General features: G+C 41.9%; 1 protein-coding gene across 2 annotated transcripts; it reads right to left on the bottom strand.

Annotated features, from left to right (window-relative positions):
• Positions 1-11217: 11217 nt before the first annotated feature.
• LOC133247712 (apolipoprotein F-like) lies at positions 11218-12634 on the bottom strand. Of its 2 annotated transcripts, none has more exons than XM_061416867.1 (2): positions 12528-12634; positions 11218-12379 (listed from the first exon to the last, which is right to left on the bottom strand). In XM_061416867.1, exon 2 carries the CDS (start codon positions 12354-12356, stop codon positions 11592-11594), a length of 765 nt encoding a protein of 254 aa, XP_061272851.1. In that variant the 5' UTR covers positions 12357-12379; positions 12528-12634; the 3' UTR covers positions 11218-11591. The 2 variants fall into 2 exon arrangements, with proteins under 2 accessions (XP_061272851.1, XP_061272852.1); XM_061416868.1 differs by having other exon boundaries at positions 11218-12376; positions 12528-12631.
• Between the last annotated feature and the right edge of the window lie 4949 nt (positions 12635-17583).

Here is a 17583-nt window from a genome sequence, read left to right as displayed (position 1 = left end):
TTAACAGCAGCACTGGGATGAAATAGAGTATATCTATCCTAAGTAGGGAGAAGGCAATGGCACCCCACTCCAGTACCCTTGCCTGGAAAATCCCATGGATGGAGGAGCCTGGTAGGCTGCAGTCCATGGGGTCGCTAAGAGTCGGACACGACTGAGTGACTTCACGTTAACTGTTCATTTTTCACTTTCATGCATTGGAGAAGGAAATGGCAACCCACTCCAGTGTTCTTGCCTGGAGAATCCCGGGGACAGGGGAGCCTGGTGGGCTGCCATCTATGGGGTCGCACAGAGTCAGACACGACTGAAGCAACGCAGCAGCAGCAGCAGCAGCAGCATCCTAAGTAGTGTCCAACATTTCTGCCTACTTACTGTGTCCCATCTTATTTATTTATTTGTCTGTGTTTGGTATTTGTTCCAGCACGCAGGATGTTTGTTACATTGTGTGGGCTTCTCTCTAGTTGTGGTGCATAGTTGAAGGTGTATGGGCTTAGTTAACCTGTGGCATGTGGGATCTTAGTGCCCAGACCAGGGATCAAACGTGCTTCCCCTGCATTGGAAGGCAGATTCTTAACCACTGAACCATCAGGGAAGTCCCTGTCCCATCTTTGAACACAGTCCTGGAAGAGCAGACCTGTCTACAATGTGGCATTGAATATCTGAAGTAAAGAATCTGGACAAGTTCCTGAATCAGTTTCTCCATAAAGCACTTCAGAATAGCTGTAGAACATTTTATAAATTATATTGTTGTCACCCATAGACATTGAGAGGCTCTTAACTTGGGGATGTTTTAAGCTTTTTACCTAATTTTCCAACTAGTTCCCAAGACTCATACTGGCATTTCTAGAAGATGGTGATAGCAAAAGCTCTGAATTGTGTTACCAGCAGCATGGGAGATGGCTTCTCAGCGAATTCAATCACCATCCAAGTTAACTGGCAGACTAGCCAGCCCAGAGGGTTTTATTCACCATCATTAATAAACCTCTCAAGGTAAGTAGCTGAGTTTTTTATTTATCCAGGCCTCCCTGGTGGTCCCCCAAGATTCCTCAGAATTACTTTAGCATTGCCAGTGCCTTTTCCTTCATTGTGCGTTTTGCTCTCATGGATAAGGGGTTTAGTCCTTTTCTTCCATCTTAACAAGCTGAAGCTGCAGAATGTGAGCCTCAGGTTGTGCAACCAGCCTCTTCCAGAACCACCTCCAAAGCTAAGTTGGATAGGGGCTCAAGCAGAGGGGCTAAGGAGGGGGCCACATGCAGGAGATGCTGGCAGGTTTTAGGATCTGGGAGAGGGATTTGGTTGGAAAGCAGGTTAAGAGGATGCCCAGTTTCTGAGATAGACTGCTGGAAGTTCGGGGCCCCTCCCTGGGCATTTTTTGGGAAGGAAGCCACTGGGGACAGCAAGACAAAGAAAAGGAACAGCGCAGTCTGGATCATGGTAGGTCGACAGAACAGCCCTGCTGGAAAGAAACAGGACTCAGAGTGAGAAGCGGGGAAAGGCTTGGGATGAAGAGACTCCAGGACTAGTCAGAGCTTGGAAGTGCCTTGGCCCTTAGAAACTTCAGTTACCCTGAACATACCTCACACCCATAAAGGCTATGGGAGGTCCTCACTGTTTTGAGGAAGAAACAAACCAGAGGAACAAGAAAGTCCAAACATCTTTGCTTTGATATCTTCATGGCTGGAATGACTATTTTGATTTTTTGGTTGTATCCCACTTTCCTCTTTAGCCTAGCCAAAATCACAAGGACCAGAATGCTGATAGCATCCAAAACAGTGAAGGACGTAGCATGTGCAAATATTTATTCATCTCTTTCCAGCCCAGACTTTGTCCTTCTCACCTTTGTCCTATGCTGACAAATATAGGGCCTTTTCTGTTTTTGACCCTGCTACTCCGGCCCCGTATCCCTATCGTCCTAAGGTTTTACCCTGGACCTATACATGAGATGAGGGAAATTTCCTCTGTAGATTCTGAAAGGGAGAAGAGGTAAGGTAAAAAGACTGATGATCTCTGGCAAGACTCCCCAAAACATTTAATAAGTTCTCATTAACAGGATACACTGGGTGAAGTTCTGGGAAACTGAAAATATTGGTAAGTTGAATGAAATCAGTACAACTTTCACTTCTCACTTTTCTAATTTTAATGGGAAACATAAAAAAAATCTATTCATCATCTGGGTAGTAACTCTTTCCATATCTAACCAATACTCCAAAAATTGGGAGTTTAGGTTTAAGCAGTTTCCTCTAGGGTTTAGCAGTAAAGATGGTATCTGATGCCTTCTGAAACTAGTACAGGTTTCTACATATGGTTGCAGTAAAAAGTTTCCTTGGTGTTGTCACTCACTTCTGATAGATAACCAAAAGGAACAGGCCAGAGGGAGGGGCTCAGGGTCCTTCCCTCTATTTATTTTATTTCTCTTAGTTCCCAAAAGTGGCCCCTGACGACTAAGAGCAGATAGAAGAAAGAAGAGGGGCTGGTCTGTACAGATACACTATCAAAACTGTAGGAAGCAAGAACGAGGTGCAAAGGGAGGGATCCAGCGCTACCTGAAGTTGTTGTTGTTGTTTAGTCACTAACTTGTGTCTGACTCTTTGCAACCCCATGGACTGTAGCCTGCCAGGCTCCTTCTGTCAATGGGATTTCCCAGGCAAGAATACTGGAGTTGGTTGCCATTTCCTTCTCCAGGGAATCTTCCTGACCTGGGGATCATTGATGCCACATCTCCTGCCTTGGTAGGTGGATTCTTTATCACTGAGCCACCAGGAAAGTCCAGTTACCTGAATTTGCATGTGAGCATGCTAAGTCAATTCAGTCGTGTCCAACTCTTTATGACCCTATGGACCATAGCCCGCCAGGCTCCTTTGCCCCTGGAATTCTCCAGCCAAGAATACTGGAGTGGGTTGCCATTCCATCTCCCAACGGGTCTTCCTAACCCAGGGATTGAACCTGCATTTCTTACATCTCCTGCATTGGCATGCAGGTTCTTTACCACTAGATAGACCTTGAGAGCAATTTGCTAAATGAAATGTCAGACTCAGAAAGACATGTACCTCATGATGTCACTTATGTGTGGAATCTTTTAAGAAAAATTGAACTCACAGATACAAAGAACAGATTGGTAGTTGCCAGGAGGTGGGGACTGAGCAAAATGGGTAGAGGAAGTCAAAAGGCACAAACTTCCAGTTAGAAAAGTCCTAGGGATGTGATGTACAACATGGTGAGTATAGTTAATAATACTGTATTGTATATTTGAAAGTTGCTAAAAGAATAGACCTTAAAAATTCTCATCACAAGAAAAAAGTCATAACTATACTTGGTGAGGGATGTTAAATAGATTTATTGTGGTGATTGCTTTGCAATATATACAAATATCAAATCATTATGTTGTACATCTGCAACTAATATGTCAATTACATCTCAATAAAAAGAAGAAACAAAAATGGGGATATTAATACTTGTTTTACAGAAACAAAAAGGACTTTAAGAGAATATCATGAATAGGTGTGGGCTTCCCAGGTGGCACTAGTGGTAGAGAACCCAGGTGCCAATGCAGGAGATGCAAGAGACTTGGGTTTGATCCCTGGGTCAGGTAGGTTCACTGGAGTAAGGCATGGCAACCCACTCCAGTATTCTTGCCTGGAGAATCCCATAGACAGGAGCCTGGAGGGCTACAGTCCATAGTGTTGCAGAGTCAGACTTAGCATATGTGGATGCATGAATAAGTATATGCTAATGAATTGTATAATCTAGAGAAAATGGATAAGTTGCTAGAAACACACAATGTACCACGACTGAATCATGAAGTAATAGAAAATTTGAATATACCTTTAATTAGTAGGGAGATTGACTCAGTAACCAAAATTTTCCTAATATGGAAAAGCCCCAGACAAAATGGCTTTATAGGTGAATTCTACCAAACATTTGCGGGTTTTCTTTTTCGTTCCTTTTTTCCTGCTAAACATTTGAAGAAGAATTAACACCACTCCTTTTCAGACTCTTTCAGTATATCAAAGAGGAGAGACATTTCAAACTAATTCTAGGTCACCAGTATTACCCTGATATCTGAGCTAGACAAAGACCCTACAAGGAGCGAAAACTACAGAAAACATATTTCATAAGACTATGAATGCAAAATACTAGCATGTTGAATTTGGCAGCATATTAAGAGCGTTATACAACATTATCAGGCAGGATTTATTTCTAGAATGTAAGAGTGGGTCAATATGTGAAAATCAATCAGTATAATTCACTACATTAACAGAATGAAGGAGAAAAATGACATGATCATATCAATTGATGTAGAGAAGCGTCTTACATCAATAAAATATAAATAGGGAAAAGCTTGCTCAATAACAAAGGCTATATATGAAAAACCCACAGCTAACATCATATTAAATGGTAAAAAGACTGAAAGTTTTTCCTCTAAGATCAGGAACAGACAAAGATGTTTGTTTATGCCATTTTTACTCAACATAGTGTCAGATATTCTATCCAGTGCAATTACGAAAGGAAAAGAAAACAAGACATCCAAATTGGAAAGAAAAAAGCAAAATTATCTGTTTGCAGAAGACATGATCATATATGTAGAAAACCCTAAATAGTTGCACCACACACACACACAAACTTATTAGAATTAATAAGCAAATTAAGCAAAATTACAGGATACAAAATCAACACCTCAAATTAGTTGCATTTCTATACCCTAACAATGAAAAACATGGAAAAATGAAATTAAGAGAGAAAACAATTTTTTTACACCAAACTTTTTTTTACAACATCATCAAAAAGAATAAAATAATTAGGAGTAAACAAAGGAGGCAAAAAAAAAAAAAAAAACTTATACACTGAAAACTACAGAACATTGCTGACAGAAATTAAATAGGCATAAATAAACAGAAAGCTATCACACCCATGGACTGGAAGACTTAATACTGTTAAGATATCAATACTACCCAAAGAGACTAACAAATCTGATGCAATCTCTACCAAAATCCTAGTGATGTTTTTTGTAAAGTAGAGAAACCATCCTAATATTCACATGGAATTTCAAGAGACATTGAATAGCCAAAACAATCTTGAAAAAGAAAATAAACTTGGAGAACTTGTTTCCTGATTTCAGAACTTATTACAAAGCTGCTGCTGCTGCTGCTAAGTCGCTTCAGTCGTGTCCGACTCTGCGACCCCGTAGATGGCAACCCACCAGGCTCCCCCGTCCCTGGGATTCTCCAGGCAAGAACACTGGATCAGGTTGCCATTTCCTTCCCCAAGGCATGAAAGTGAAAAGTGAAAGTGAAGTCGTTCAGTTGTGTCTGACTCTTCTCGACCCCATGGACTGCAGCCCACCAGGCTCCTCCATCCATGGGATTTTCCAGGCAAGAGTACTAGAGTGGGGTGCCATTGCCCTCTCCGTATTACAAAGCTACATCACTACAAAGAAGAAAGCAAATTTGGTGATCAAAAAGAAGTCAGTAAAATAAAAATGAAGTGGTTCCTGAAAATTTTAAAAAAGCTATAGTACTCAAAACAGTGTGGTACTACATAATGACAGGTACCACACAGGAGCCATTCTTCCAGGCCAATCAAAGTCACATTTGTGTGATTTCATAAGCAGCTGAGCTGCAGGTAGAGAATAATCCTCTTCTTAAAAATGAAGATACCAACTAGGATACACGACTCAACACGGCTTGCCTCCTAAGAGAATATGCTTGGGCAAGTGAAAGCATTTCTTGAAAATAATTCTAGGTTAGCCCTAACAGATAACTGAATGAGAGACTTTGCTTAACATATTGGAAACTTATAAAAATCAATGAGAAAAACAAAAGAAAGTTTCAGTTTAAAAAATAAACTAGGAACAAAACTTGCAAAAACACACAAAAACCGGTATGGTATAGGCATAGAAATAGAGATATAGACTAATGGAATAGAACAGAGAACCCAGAAGTAAATCTTTGCTTATGTAGTTAAATAATTTTTTACAAGTGCATTGAAAGCATTGAATGAGATATATGGTGCTGAGACAACTGGATATTCACATGCAAAAGAATGAAGTTTGACCCTTCCCTTATATTATATACAAAAATTAACTCAGGATGGTTTAAAGGAACTTCCCTGGTGGTCCAGAGGCTAAGACTCTGCGCTCCCAACAAAGGGTGTCTGGGTTTGATCCCTGGTCCCACATCCTGCATCTAAAGCCCTTGCATGCTACAAGGAAGATTGAAGATCCAGTCAGTGTGCTGCAACTAAAATCTGGCCCAGCCTAAAGAAATAAAAATATTTTAAAAAAGAATGGATTAAAGACTTAAACATAACTAAAACCGCACAATTCTTAGAAGAAAACATTGGAAAAAAAATCTTCATGACATCATATTTGGTAATGATTTCTTGGGTGTGACACTAAAAGCACAGGTAAAAAAAGAAAAATAGATAAATTAGACTTCATAACAACTTAAAAGTAATAAACTTTTAAAACTTTTGTGCATCCAAAGACACTAACAACAGAGTGAAAAAGTAACCCACAGGATGGGAGAAACTATTCGCATATCATATAGCTGATGAGGGGTTAATATTCAGAATATATAAAGATCTCCTACAACTTAACAACGAATAATTCAATTTAAAAATGTGCAAAGTGAGGATTCCCAAGTGGTTCGGTGGTAAAGAATCTGCCTGCCAATACAGGGACACAGGAGATGCAGTTTCGATCCCTGTGTCAGGAAGATCCCCTGGAACAGGAAATGGCAACCCACTCCAATATTCTTGCCTGAAAAATGCCATGGATGGAGGAGCCTGGAAGGCTGCAGTACATGCGATCACAAAGAGTCGGACATGACGGAGCACACACATATCACACCATAAGATTGCTTCTAGCATTAAAAAAAAATAATGTGCAAAGGAGAATTCTTTGGAGGTCCAGTGGATGGACCTCTGGTGGAGGAACTAAGGTCCTGCAAGATGAGTGGTGCGGCCAAAAAAAAGGGGAAGGGATTTGAATAGACATTTCTCCAGAAAAGACATACAAATGGCCAGTAAGCACATTAAATATGTTCAACATTATTAATCATTAGGAAAATGCTAATCAAAACCACAGTGAAAGACTATTTCACTCAATCTAAAAGTCTGTCACAAACGGGTGAACAAAATGTGGTACATATGTACAATGGGATAAAAAGTAGGAAATTTGTAACATTGATGAACCTTGAGGTCTGTGTGCTCAGTTGCATCCAACTCTTTGTGACCCCATGGACTGTAGGGGTCCATGGACCCCAGGACCCCATGGACCCCAGGCTGCTCCGTCCATGGGATTTTCCAAGCAAAAATACTGGAGTGGGTTGCTAGTTCCTACTCCAGGGGATCTTCCCAACTCAGGGATTGAACCCACATCTCTTGAGTCTCCTGCCTTGGCAGGTGCATTCTTTACCAATGAACCACCAGGGAAGTCCCTGAGCTGAGTCTTGAAGGCAGAAGTTTAATCTGGAGGGCAGGTAGAGGACATGACAAAGCATTTAGAGAAAAAGCCTGCTTTTGAAGAATGAAAAGTAGTCCAAGATGAAGATAACTCCAATATAAAGTAGGTATGTGGGTGGCATGGTCCTAAGGCTGCCAAGGTTAAAGACCAGACACACTCAGAGGCTCTGGACTCTGTCTTAAAAGCAGTGGGGGAACTATCAAGTGCTCTGGACAGGAAAGTGAAAGGATCAAACCTATGTTTTAGAAAGATAAATGTGCAAGGGTACTCAGTCATGTCCACCTCTTTGTCACCCTCTGGACTTTAACCCACCCGGCTCCTCTGTCCACAGGATTTCCCAGGCGAGAATATTGGAGTGGGTTGCCATTCCCTTCTCCAGGTATATTCTCGACCCAGGGATTGAACCCTGGGGCTCCAGCATTGCAGGAAGATTCTTTACCACTGAGCCACTTGGGAAGCCCAGATCACTCAAGAGGGAGTGTGAAAGATGGACTTAGGAGAAGGGGAGATAGAAGAGAGGAAAACAAGCAGGACAGCTGCCACAGGAATCTCAATCAGAGATGACAAACAGCAATGACCAGGAAGAGATCTAGAGGAGTCAAAGTTATAGAAACTTTGGATGGTTTCTATATAAGGGTGGTGGTTGGGGGCTGAGGGGAGGAGGAAATGGGGAGTTAATGTTTAATGGGTAGATTTGCAGTTTTGCAAGATGAGAAAGTTCTGGAGATGGAACGCACAGCAATGTGAACACAGTTCATAGTTACAGGCCAGCTATTGAACTGTTCACTTAGAAATGGTTAAGATGGCAAATTTTATGATATGTGGGGTTTTTTTTTTTTTTACCACAATTGAAAAAAAAAAAAAAACCTAAACTGGGAATTTCTTGGTAGTCCAATGGTTAAGACTGGGTACTTTCACTGCCATGGGCTCAGGTTCAATTGCTGGTCAGGAAATTAAAATCCCACAAGCTGCGTAGCGTGGCTTAAAAAAAAAAAGTAAACTAAAAAAAGAGGAAGCAAGAAAATTATTTTCTTTAGTTTTAAGTTCCTTTTTTATAATGAAGAGGACATTTTTTTTTCAAATTGAGTAGACTCACAGGATACCAGAAAATAGGTGAAAAAAGACCCATACTTAATATATGAGTGTTCCAGGGCCACCATAACAAAATACCATAGACGGGATGATTTAAACAAAAGGAATTTATTTCTCTTTCTCATGACCTGGAGGCTAAAAGTCCAAGGTCAAGATGTTGGCAGATTTGGTTAATTCTGAAACCTCTCTCCTTGGCTTGCAGATGGCTGCTGTCTTGCTGTCCCACACATGGCCTTTCCTCTATGTATATGCATTTTTGGTGTCTCTTCCACTTCTTATGACACCAGTCCCATTGGGTTACAGTCCCACTCTTATAATCTCATTTAACCTTAATGGTTAATGGCCCTCTGCCCTCTCCTTAAAGACCCTCTGAGCAAATACAGTCACATTTTGGGTTAGGACTTCAATCTATAAATTTTGTTATAAATGGTTCAGTTTATAACACTTAGAGACATTATCATGTAATACCAAGAATAAAAACTATGAATAAGAATTTAAAACATGGAAAGAAAATTCAGTTTCTCAGTTATACCACCCACATTTCAAGCACCCAGTAGACACATCGGGCTTGTGTCCACCATATTAGACAGCACAGATAGAGAATATTTCCATCTTCCCTCAAATTTCTGTTGGATAGCAGTGGTCTGAAAATTGTGGAAGAATTCATAAAACCCCTAAGACTGCATTTTAATATACCCCTCGGTTCCTCTTCCCTACCTTAATCAGACAGATCATCCTGGTCCCAACTATCTGAAATTTCAACAAGGACTGGTAAGATTTATGTCACCTCTGATTTTCAATGTGTGGATTAGCACATTGATGAAAGACTTGCCGGCCTGGCAGCATTCTTGCTCCTGGGGCCATCTGATCGTTGGGAAATCTCAATTTATTGCAATACCCAGAGTCTGAAGTAATAAAGCAAACATGTATATGTCTTACGGAGTCATATGATTTTATGATGAAAGGAAAAACTTTTTGTTTGTTTAAGGTAAGAGGATTCTCTTTACTTAGCACGAATACTGATAGACTGACATAATCATAGTTGACTCATTCCATTCCATACCTGAGGATTAGGATAAGGGAGTCAGTGACAATTTTAAATTCAGTTTAATTCCTTCTGTGCATAACCTCTGTATTTATGTAAAGCATAAGGTTACTAGGAAAAGTATCTAAGTCATGGCCCATGAATAAGGCCCCAAATGAGTAGGAGTTGAGATCACTTCTTCAGGAGTCTTGTCCTCTGAGGCCTTAATTGTCGTTTGTCACTTCTGGGTGATTCACATCTGTGCTGCCTCCCAAGCCCTCCTCCCTAGTCTCTAATAGAGGGGTATTTGTCTCTTTTTCATAGTAATACTAGATCAGCTACTGAATCCCAGATTTCACTGCAGATTTAAGCACAGAGCTCACCAATAGCCCCTGGTCCCTCAACAACCTGGGCATGATCTATGGCCCCAGGTCTATGGCCCCATCTCAGCCTCACTCTTCGGGTCTGTTGTAGTTCTGAGCAGCAGAGTACAAAGCTATGTTTGACTTTGTAGATTCCCACTCCTGGTGACAGCTGGACTACATTGCACATATGCTGCTCTTGCTCTTATTAACTTTCTAGAGTAGAGAAGGCACATCTTTCTCTCCTGGATAAGGCTGAACCCTGCCTAACAACTGCAGTACAGAGACCAGAGCACTCCCTGGGAGGCCTCTCCCTGAGCTACTGTCCATCTGGCACCTTGTTTTTGGTTGGAAAAAAACTTACTTGGCTTTCATGTCATCCAGGTTATAAAGGTGAAACTGCAGGGGCTAGGGATCAGCCTGGTGATCAGCTTGCTCCAGGGACATTCTTGGCAGAGGACAAAAGGGGTAAGGTCAGGCAGGGACTTTGGGAGTAGAGCCTGGCAGAACTAGGAGTCTCCAGAGGGTGGCTGGATCCCCAGAGATGAGGAAAAAGATACCAGGGTCTTTTCTGGGCTCTACATGAAGTGAGAACCACAGGGTAGAGCAGGAGGCACTCAAGGAGCAGGTCACGATGGGTCTCAGTGGTGCTTAGCCAGATCATACCACACTAGAGTGGAAGACAGCATTCACACTGTTTCCTCTAGGCTGTGGTCCGAAGGAGCCCAGGGTTCAGTTGGAAGACATCTTGCCCATCAATTCACAGCCTCCCTTCCTTTTCAGTTTGGGGCCAGGGAGTAGAGAATGGGACTCAGTTGCTCTTTTTGGTCTCCCCATCCAGATTACCAGGGGCTTTTTCTGCTTTATGTGGGCTCATTCCATGAAGGTATAGGGCCCCAAACTACCGCACAATCCAGTCACCAAGAAGTGAAACCACTCTGGTAGGTCTAAACTCACTCTGCCCAGTTCTCCATCCCATGAGGAGGAAAGTTGGTTGCTTTTCCCAACAATCAGCAAGGGACATGCCCTCTACAAATATTTGCCCATTTGTATTGACTGCTCAAACCTTGTCCCTCTGTTACATACTCAGTCTCAAAATGCATTGGCACTTCCTGTGGGTCCTGCCACATTCTACCTCCAGCTCACAAAAGAAGCTATGGAGGGAATTCCCTGGTGGTCCAGTGGTTAAGTCAGGAAAACAAGATCCCGTGTGATGCAACACCAAAAAAAAAAAAAAAAGCTGTGGAGACACAGAGTTAAAAGAGATCAAATAACTGTGATTCTGATCTAGAAGCAACATTTAATTTCGCTCTTCAGTTTAAAAATGAACACAAACAAGTTACAGCATCCAGTTGGGAATTAGAAAGTAAAGGTAGATAAATGGGGAAAGATTACAATATCCTTCATGTCTAGTACGTAATACATCCCCAGTACCTGACAAAGAGAAATTGGGGGAAAAAATAGAGAGTAGGACTTATTAAGAGAGGGGGCAAAGCTGACTCTGGTCACATGGCTTTTAGCATTGGGATCACATGAATAGATGCTTCTGCCCTAAGCTGTCTCAACATTTCTAACTACCTGTTGTGCCCAGTCCTTGTACATGATCCTATCAGAGACATTTGAGAAAGGAAATAAGGTGCCTTGGAGGCCTTCCTTATCCGAAAATATTCTGGACTTGCGTCTTTATGAATTCCACTACAATGTGCATCAGAATGGTCATGGAACGCTTGATAAAGTACAGCTGATCTTGCATAGGCATTGTGAAGTCTTTCACCTCAGGGCTGTTCACTAGCTGGTTGCTTACTGCTTGCAAATACTCCCAGGACTCATCCGTGCATTTCTGGGTGACATCAGTGGCAGCAGCCTTAAACTCTTTTACCAGCTCAGTGTTAGGGAGCTTCTCAGCAAATTCAGCTATCATTTTTGCTGTCTCATAGAGCACCCACCTATCTTCCTGCCTACATGCCTCCGGAAGGGTAACTGAGCGCTGTACCCGCCTAAGCTCCCCTGGAGATCTGCCCAGATCCTTCAGAATGACCTTAACTTGGCCAATCCCTTCTCCTTCATTGTGCTTTTTGCTCTCACGGATGAGGGTTTCAGTGGTGTCCTTTCCTCCTATCTTAACAAGCTGGAGCTGCAGAATGTGAGCCTCAGTTGTGCAACCAATCTCTTCCAAGACTACCTCCAGAACTAAGTTGGATAGGTACTCAGGCAGAGGGGCTAAGGAGGGGGCCACATGCAAGAGATCTTGGCAAGTTTTAGGGTCTGGTAGAAGGATCTGGTTGGAGAGCAGGTTCAAAGGATGCCCAGTTTCTGAGATAGATGGTTGGAAGGTCAGGACCCCTTCCTGGGCATTTCTTGGGAAGGCAGCCACTGGGGACATCAAGACACAGCAAAGGAGCAGCACAGCCCGCATCATGGTGGGACAGCAGAACAGCCCTGCTGGAAAGAAGCAGTGCTCAGACTGGAAAGTGGGCAAAGGCTTGGGATGAAGAGACTCCAGGACTGGTCAGACATCGGAAGTGTCTCAGCCCTTGGAAACTTCAGTCACCCTGGACGTCAGAACTTATGGGCTGTAGGAAATACTTACCTGCTCTTGGAAAAAAAAGAAGCCAGAGGAATGAGATGATCTGAACACGTCCTTTGCCTCCGTGCCTCTCTTGATCTGAATGACCACTTTCTAGATCTGACCTCTTTATCTCAGTGAAAACAGTTGACCCCTCTGAAAACCTCAGTTGACCTCACAGAAAACAGTGAAGGACACAACCTTCACAAATATTTATCTGCCTCTTCTTAGTTCAGGCTTTGCCCTTACCTTTGCCCCGAAGCTGAAATCAGGTTTCTCCCTCTGTGAATACTGCCCCATATCCCTCTCACCTTAGGACTTCTCTAGACCTAAACTTAGATCAGGAAAATTTCCTCTGTGTCTTCTGGGGAAGAGGGAGGTGAAAGGCAGCGATGCCAGTGATTTCTGGATAGGAGACACCAAAATAGTTCTTTTATTTTTTATTTTCTATTTGAAGTATAGTTGATTTACAATGTTGTGTTAGTTTCAGGTGTATAGCAAAGTGATTCAGATATATATATCTGAATTATACATATATTTTTCAGATTCCTTTCCATTATAGATTATTACAAGATATTGAATACAGTTCTCTCTGCTATACAGTAGGTACTTGTTTGTCTATTTTAACATAGAGTAGCGTGTATCTGTTAATCCTAAACTCCTAATTTATCCACTCCTACCTTGCAGTTTCCCTTTTGGTAACTGTAAGTTTGCCCCAAAATACTTCTTATTCAATGGACTTAATAGGTAGAGAAATAGAACAATAGAATCCACCAGCAAGTCAGACCAAATAAGAGCAACTTCTTAGTTTTTACATTAATTCCAGTGTAGTTCCTTAATTAAACGTGTGTTACCTTAATATCCCTTTCTAAGTCAATATAAAAATATAAGGAATTGGGCTTCATTTCTCATCCAGGGGTCTAGGAGAGAAACTGCAGTCTGAACAATAAGGAATGATGGCATATGGTGCCTCCTAAAACTGGTACAAAGCCCACGTGTGATCATGGCATCAAGGTTTCTCTCTGGTTCCATAACCCACCATGGCACACAGCTAAAGGGAACCGATCAATGAAGGGATCCCAGGTCCCCCCTCCTATCTTATTTACTCCTCTCAGTCCCAGGAGGGCCCCCTAATAAGTGAGAAGAAATCAATCCTAGAATAAGAGAAGTCGGGGAGCTACAGGGACACATTCCTAAAACTGGGAGAACCAGATGTAGAGATATCCAACACTGTTGCCTGAAATTCTTGGACCCTAAGTCCACAGGGAACCTCAAGAATCTACTTCTTCTGTACAGCTGTTAGATCTTTGGATCCTGCCAAATTCTCCCATTTCTGGCTTGAGTTCCCCATCTGTGACTGGACCTCCAGTACTACAATCAGGTCATCCTCAATATGACAATTACTGTTCCTTGAAATTGCTTGCCTTTCCAACTCTGGTGTCTTGGGAATGACAGGGGAGAGAGAATGTGTAAATGTGTAGGGGATGGAGAGTGGTGGTTCATTTGTCTACAGGACTGAGGAGAGCAATGATAGAGGAAGACAAAGTCTGGTCCCTCCAATCAGACTCCCTACCTATGCTCCTGTCCTCATCTGCTACCTGTTCCTCATCAGTTCCCATTAGCTATCACTCCTTGAGTGATGGGTTTTTTTGTTGTTTTAATTAAGTTTATTTTGGGGAATTCTCTGGCTGTCCAGTGGTTAGAACTCCAGACTTCCACTGAAGAGAGCACGGGTTCAATCCCTAGTTGGGGAACTAAGATCCTGCACATCACATAACGTGGTCAGTAAAATAAAATAAAATGGCTCAAGAAATTGAGTAAAAAAAAGTTTATTTTAGTAGAAAAATTGAGCAAGAACTACAGAATTTCCAAATATTCCCTCTTCCCCAGCCCCCAAGTTTCCCTATTTTTAACATCTTCTACTGGTATGGTACCTTAGCTACATTTGATAGTTATATTATTTAAAACGTTATGTATTATTACCTACGTCCATAGTTTACATTAGGGTTCAGTTCTTTGCATTTGCACAGTTCTATCATACCAAATGTATGTCATAAAACTTTACAGTATCATACAGAATACTTCCACTGTCCTAAAAATCTTGGGTGCTGTTTTCAGTTGCCAATCCCTATCACACTGGTCTCCCATCAGAGTAACTTCACCAGCCCCCTAGACCAGCATGGCTGGGACCTAAGTAATCAGTAGCGGTCTTGCTATTATCCCTTGGGGACCCCGGACCTGCTCTCTTTTTGCTGGCTAACAGGAAGGCCCTCGGGCCTTGCCCTAAAGAGACTTCGGGTTCCACACTGGCTGAAGCTTTCTTCCTCCTCTGGGTGACTCAAAGAAGCATCTAAAATACTCAGGGTTCAGCATATGTGGACTCCACAGGAAGTTTTCCTATAGGGTCAGAGAAGTTGAAAATGCAGTAGAGTGAAAGAACCAGCTTGTTCTTTCTAGATCACCAGATTGTTAGTATTAAGGACTATTTTATGCTTAATTCTGCATGGGTGAAGATCAGTAAGCATGGTGACTCATATGTGAAGTGAAAGTCACTCAGTCGTGTCCAACTTTTTGCCACCCTATGGACTATACAGACCATGCAATTCTCCAGGCCAGAATACTGGAGTGGGTAGCTGTTCCCTTCTCCAGATCTTCCCAACCCAAGGATCGAACCCAGGTCTCCTGTATTGCAGGTGGATTCTTTACCAGCTGAGCCACAAGGGAAGCTCATTGTTTACCTAAGTGAAAGTGAAGTCGCTCAGTCGTGTCCAATTCTTTGCGACCCTATGGACACTAGGCTCCTCTGTCCATGGGATTTTCTAGGCAAGAGTACTGGAGTGGGTTGCCATTTCCTTCTCCAGGGAATCTTCCCAACCCAGGGATCAAACCCAGGACTCCTGCATTGTAGACAGACGCTTTACCGTCTGAGCCACCAGGGAATTGTTTACCTAGGCCTCTCCCTAATCTGAATAGTTATTTCCTGAATCTCACTTCTACTCTACCTCAGCTGGAAACAGAAGAGGCCCAGAAAGCTAATGGCTTCCAAGAAAAGGGAAGGACATGACATTTGCAACGTTTACTCATCTTTCTTGCCCAGACTGTCTTACCCTATGCCCCATGCCGACAGACTGACTTTTCCTCCCTTTGTGTCTCCTGCTTCCTCCTGAGGCCTTTTTTTTTTGTTTGGCTGTGTAGGGTCTTAGTTGCAGCATGTGAGATCTTTTGTTGTGGTGCACGAATCCTCCAGTTGTGCTCAGGCTTAGTTGCTCAGTGGCCTGAGGGATCTTAGTTCTCTGACCAGGGATTGAACCTGTGTTCCCCAAGTTTCAAGGTGGATTCTTTTTTTTTTTTTTTTTCTAATTTTATTTTTAAACTTTACATAATTGTATTAGTTTTGCCAAATATCAAAATGAATCCGCCACAGGTATACATGTGTTCCCCATCCCGAACCCTCCTCCCTCCTCCTTCCCCACACCATCCCTCTGGGCCATCCCAGCGCACCAGCCCCAAGCATCCAGCATCGTGCATCGAACCTGGACTGGCAACTCGTTTCCTACATGATATTTTACATGTTTCATTGCCATTCTCCCAAATCTTCCCACCCTCTCCCTCTCCCACAGAGTCCATAAGACTGTTCTATACATCAGTGTCTCTTTTGCTGTCTCGTATACAGAGTTATTGTTACCATCTTTCTAAATTCCATATATATGCGTTAGTACACTGTATTTATGTTTTTCCTTCTGGCTTACTTCACTCTGTATAATAGGCTCCAGTTTCATCCACCTCATTAGAACTGATTCAAATGTATTCTTTTTAATGGCTGAATAATACTCCATTGTGTATATGTACCACTGCTTTCTTATCCATTCATCTGCTGATGGACATCTAGGTTGCTTCCATGTCTTGGCTATTATAAACAGTGCTGCAATAAACATTGGGGTACACGTGTCTCTTTCCCTTCTGGTTTCCTCAGTGTGTATGCCCAGCAGTGGGATTGCTGGATCATAAGGCAGTTCTATTTCCAGTTTTTTAAGGAATCTCCACACTGTTCTCCATAGTGGCTGTACTAGTTTGCATTCCCACCAACAGTGTAAGAGGGTTCCCTTTTCTCCACACCCTCTCCAGCATTTATTATTTGTAGACTTTTGGATCGCAGCCATTCTGACTGGTGTGAAATAGTACCTCATAGTGGTTTTGATTTGCATTTCTCTGATGAGTGATGTTGAGCATCTTTTCATGTGTTTGTTAGCCATCTGTATGTCTTCTTTGGAGAAATGTCTATTTAGTTCTTTGGCCCATTTTTTGATTGGGTCGCTTATTTTTCTGGAGTTGAGCTGTAGGAGTTGCTTGTATATTTTTGAGATTAGTTGTTTGTCGGTTGCTTCATTTGCTATTATTTTCTCCCATTCTGAAGGCTGTCTTTTCACCTTGCTAATAGTTTCCTTTGATGTGCAGAAACTTTTAAGGTTAATTAGGTCCCATTTGTTTATTTTTGCTTTTATTTCCAATATTCTGGGAGGTGGGTCATAGAGGATCCTGCTGTGATGTATGTCGGAGAGTGTTTTGCCTATGTTCTCCTCTAGGAGTTTTATAGTTTCTGGTCTTACGTTTAGATCTTTAATCCATTTTGAGTTTATTTTTGTGTATGGTGTTAGAAAGTGGTCCAGTTTCATTCTTTTACAAGTGGTTGACCAGATTTCCCAGCACCACTTGTTAAAGAGATTGTCTTTAATCCATTGTATATTCTTGCCTCCCTTGTCAAAGATAAGGTGTCCATATGTGTGTGGATTTATCTCTGGGCTTTCTATTTTATTCCATTGATCAATATTTCTGTCTTTGTGCCAGTACCATACTGTCTTGATAACTGTGGCTTTGTAGTAGAGCCTCTACATAGAAAACCCTAAAGATTCCACCAGAAAATTACTAGAAATAATCAATGACTATAGTAAAGTTGCAGGATATAAAATCAACACACAGAAATCCCTTGCATTCCTATACACTAATAATGAGAAAACAGAAAGAGAAATTAAGGAAACAATTCCATTCACCATTACAACGGAAAGAATAAAATACTTAGGAA

Source organism: Bos javanicus, chromosome 5 (assembly GCF_032452875.1).
Source record: "Bos javanicus breed banteng chromosome 5, ARS-OSU_banteng_1.0, whole genome shotgun sequence".
In the NCBI taxonomy this organism is placed as follows: Eukaryota; Metazoa; Chordata; class Mammalia; order Artiodactyla; family Bovidae; genus Bos; species Bos javanicus.
This window is presented reverse-complemented; position numbering and strand designations above follow the sequence as displayed.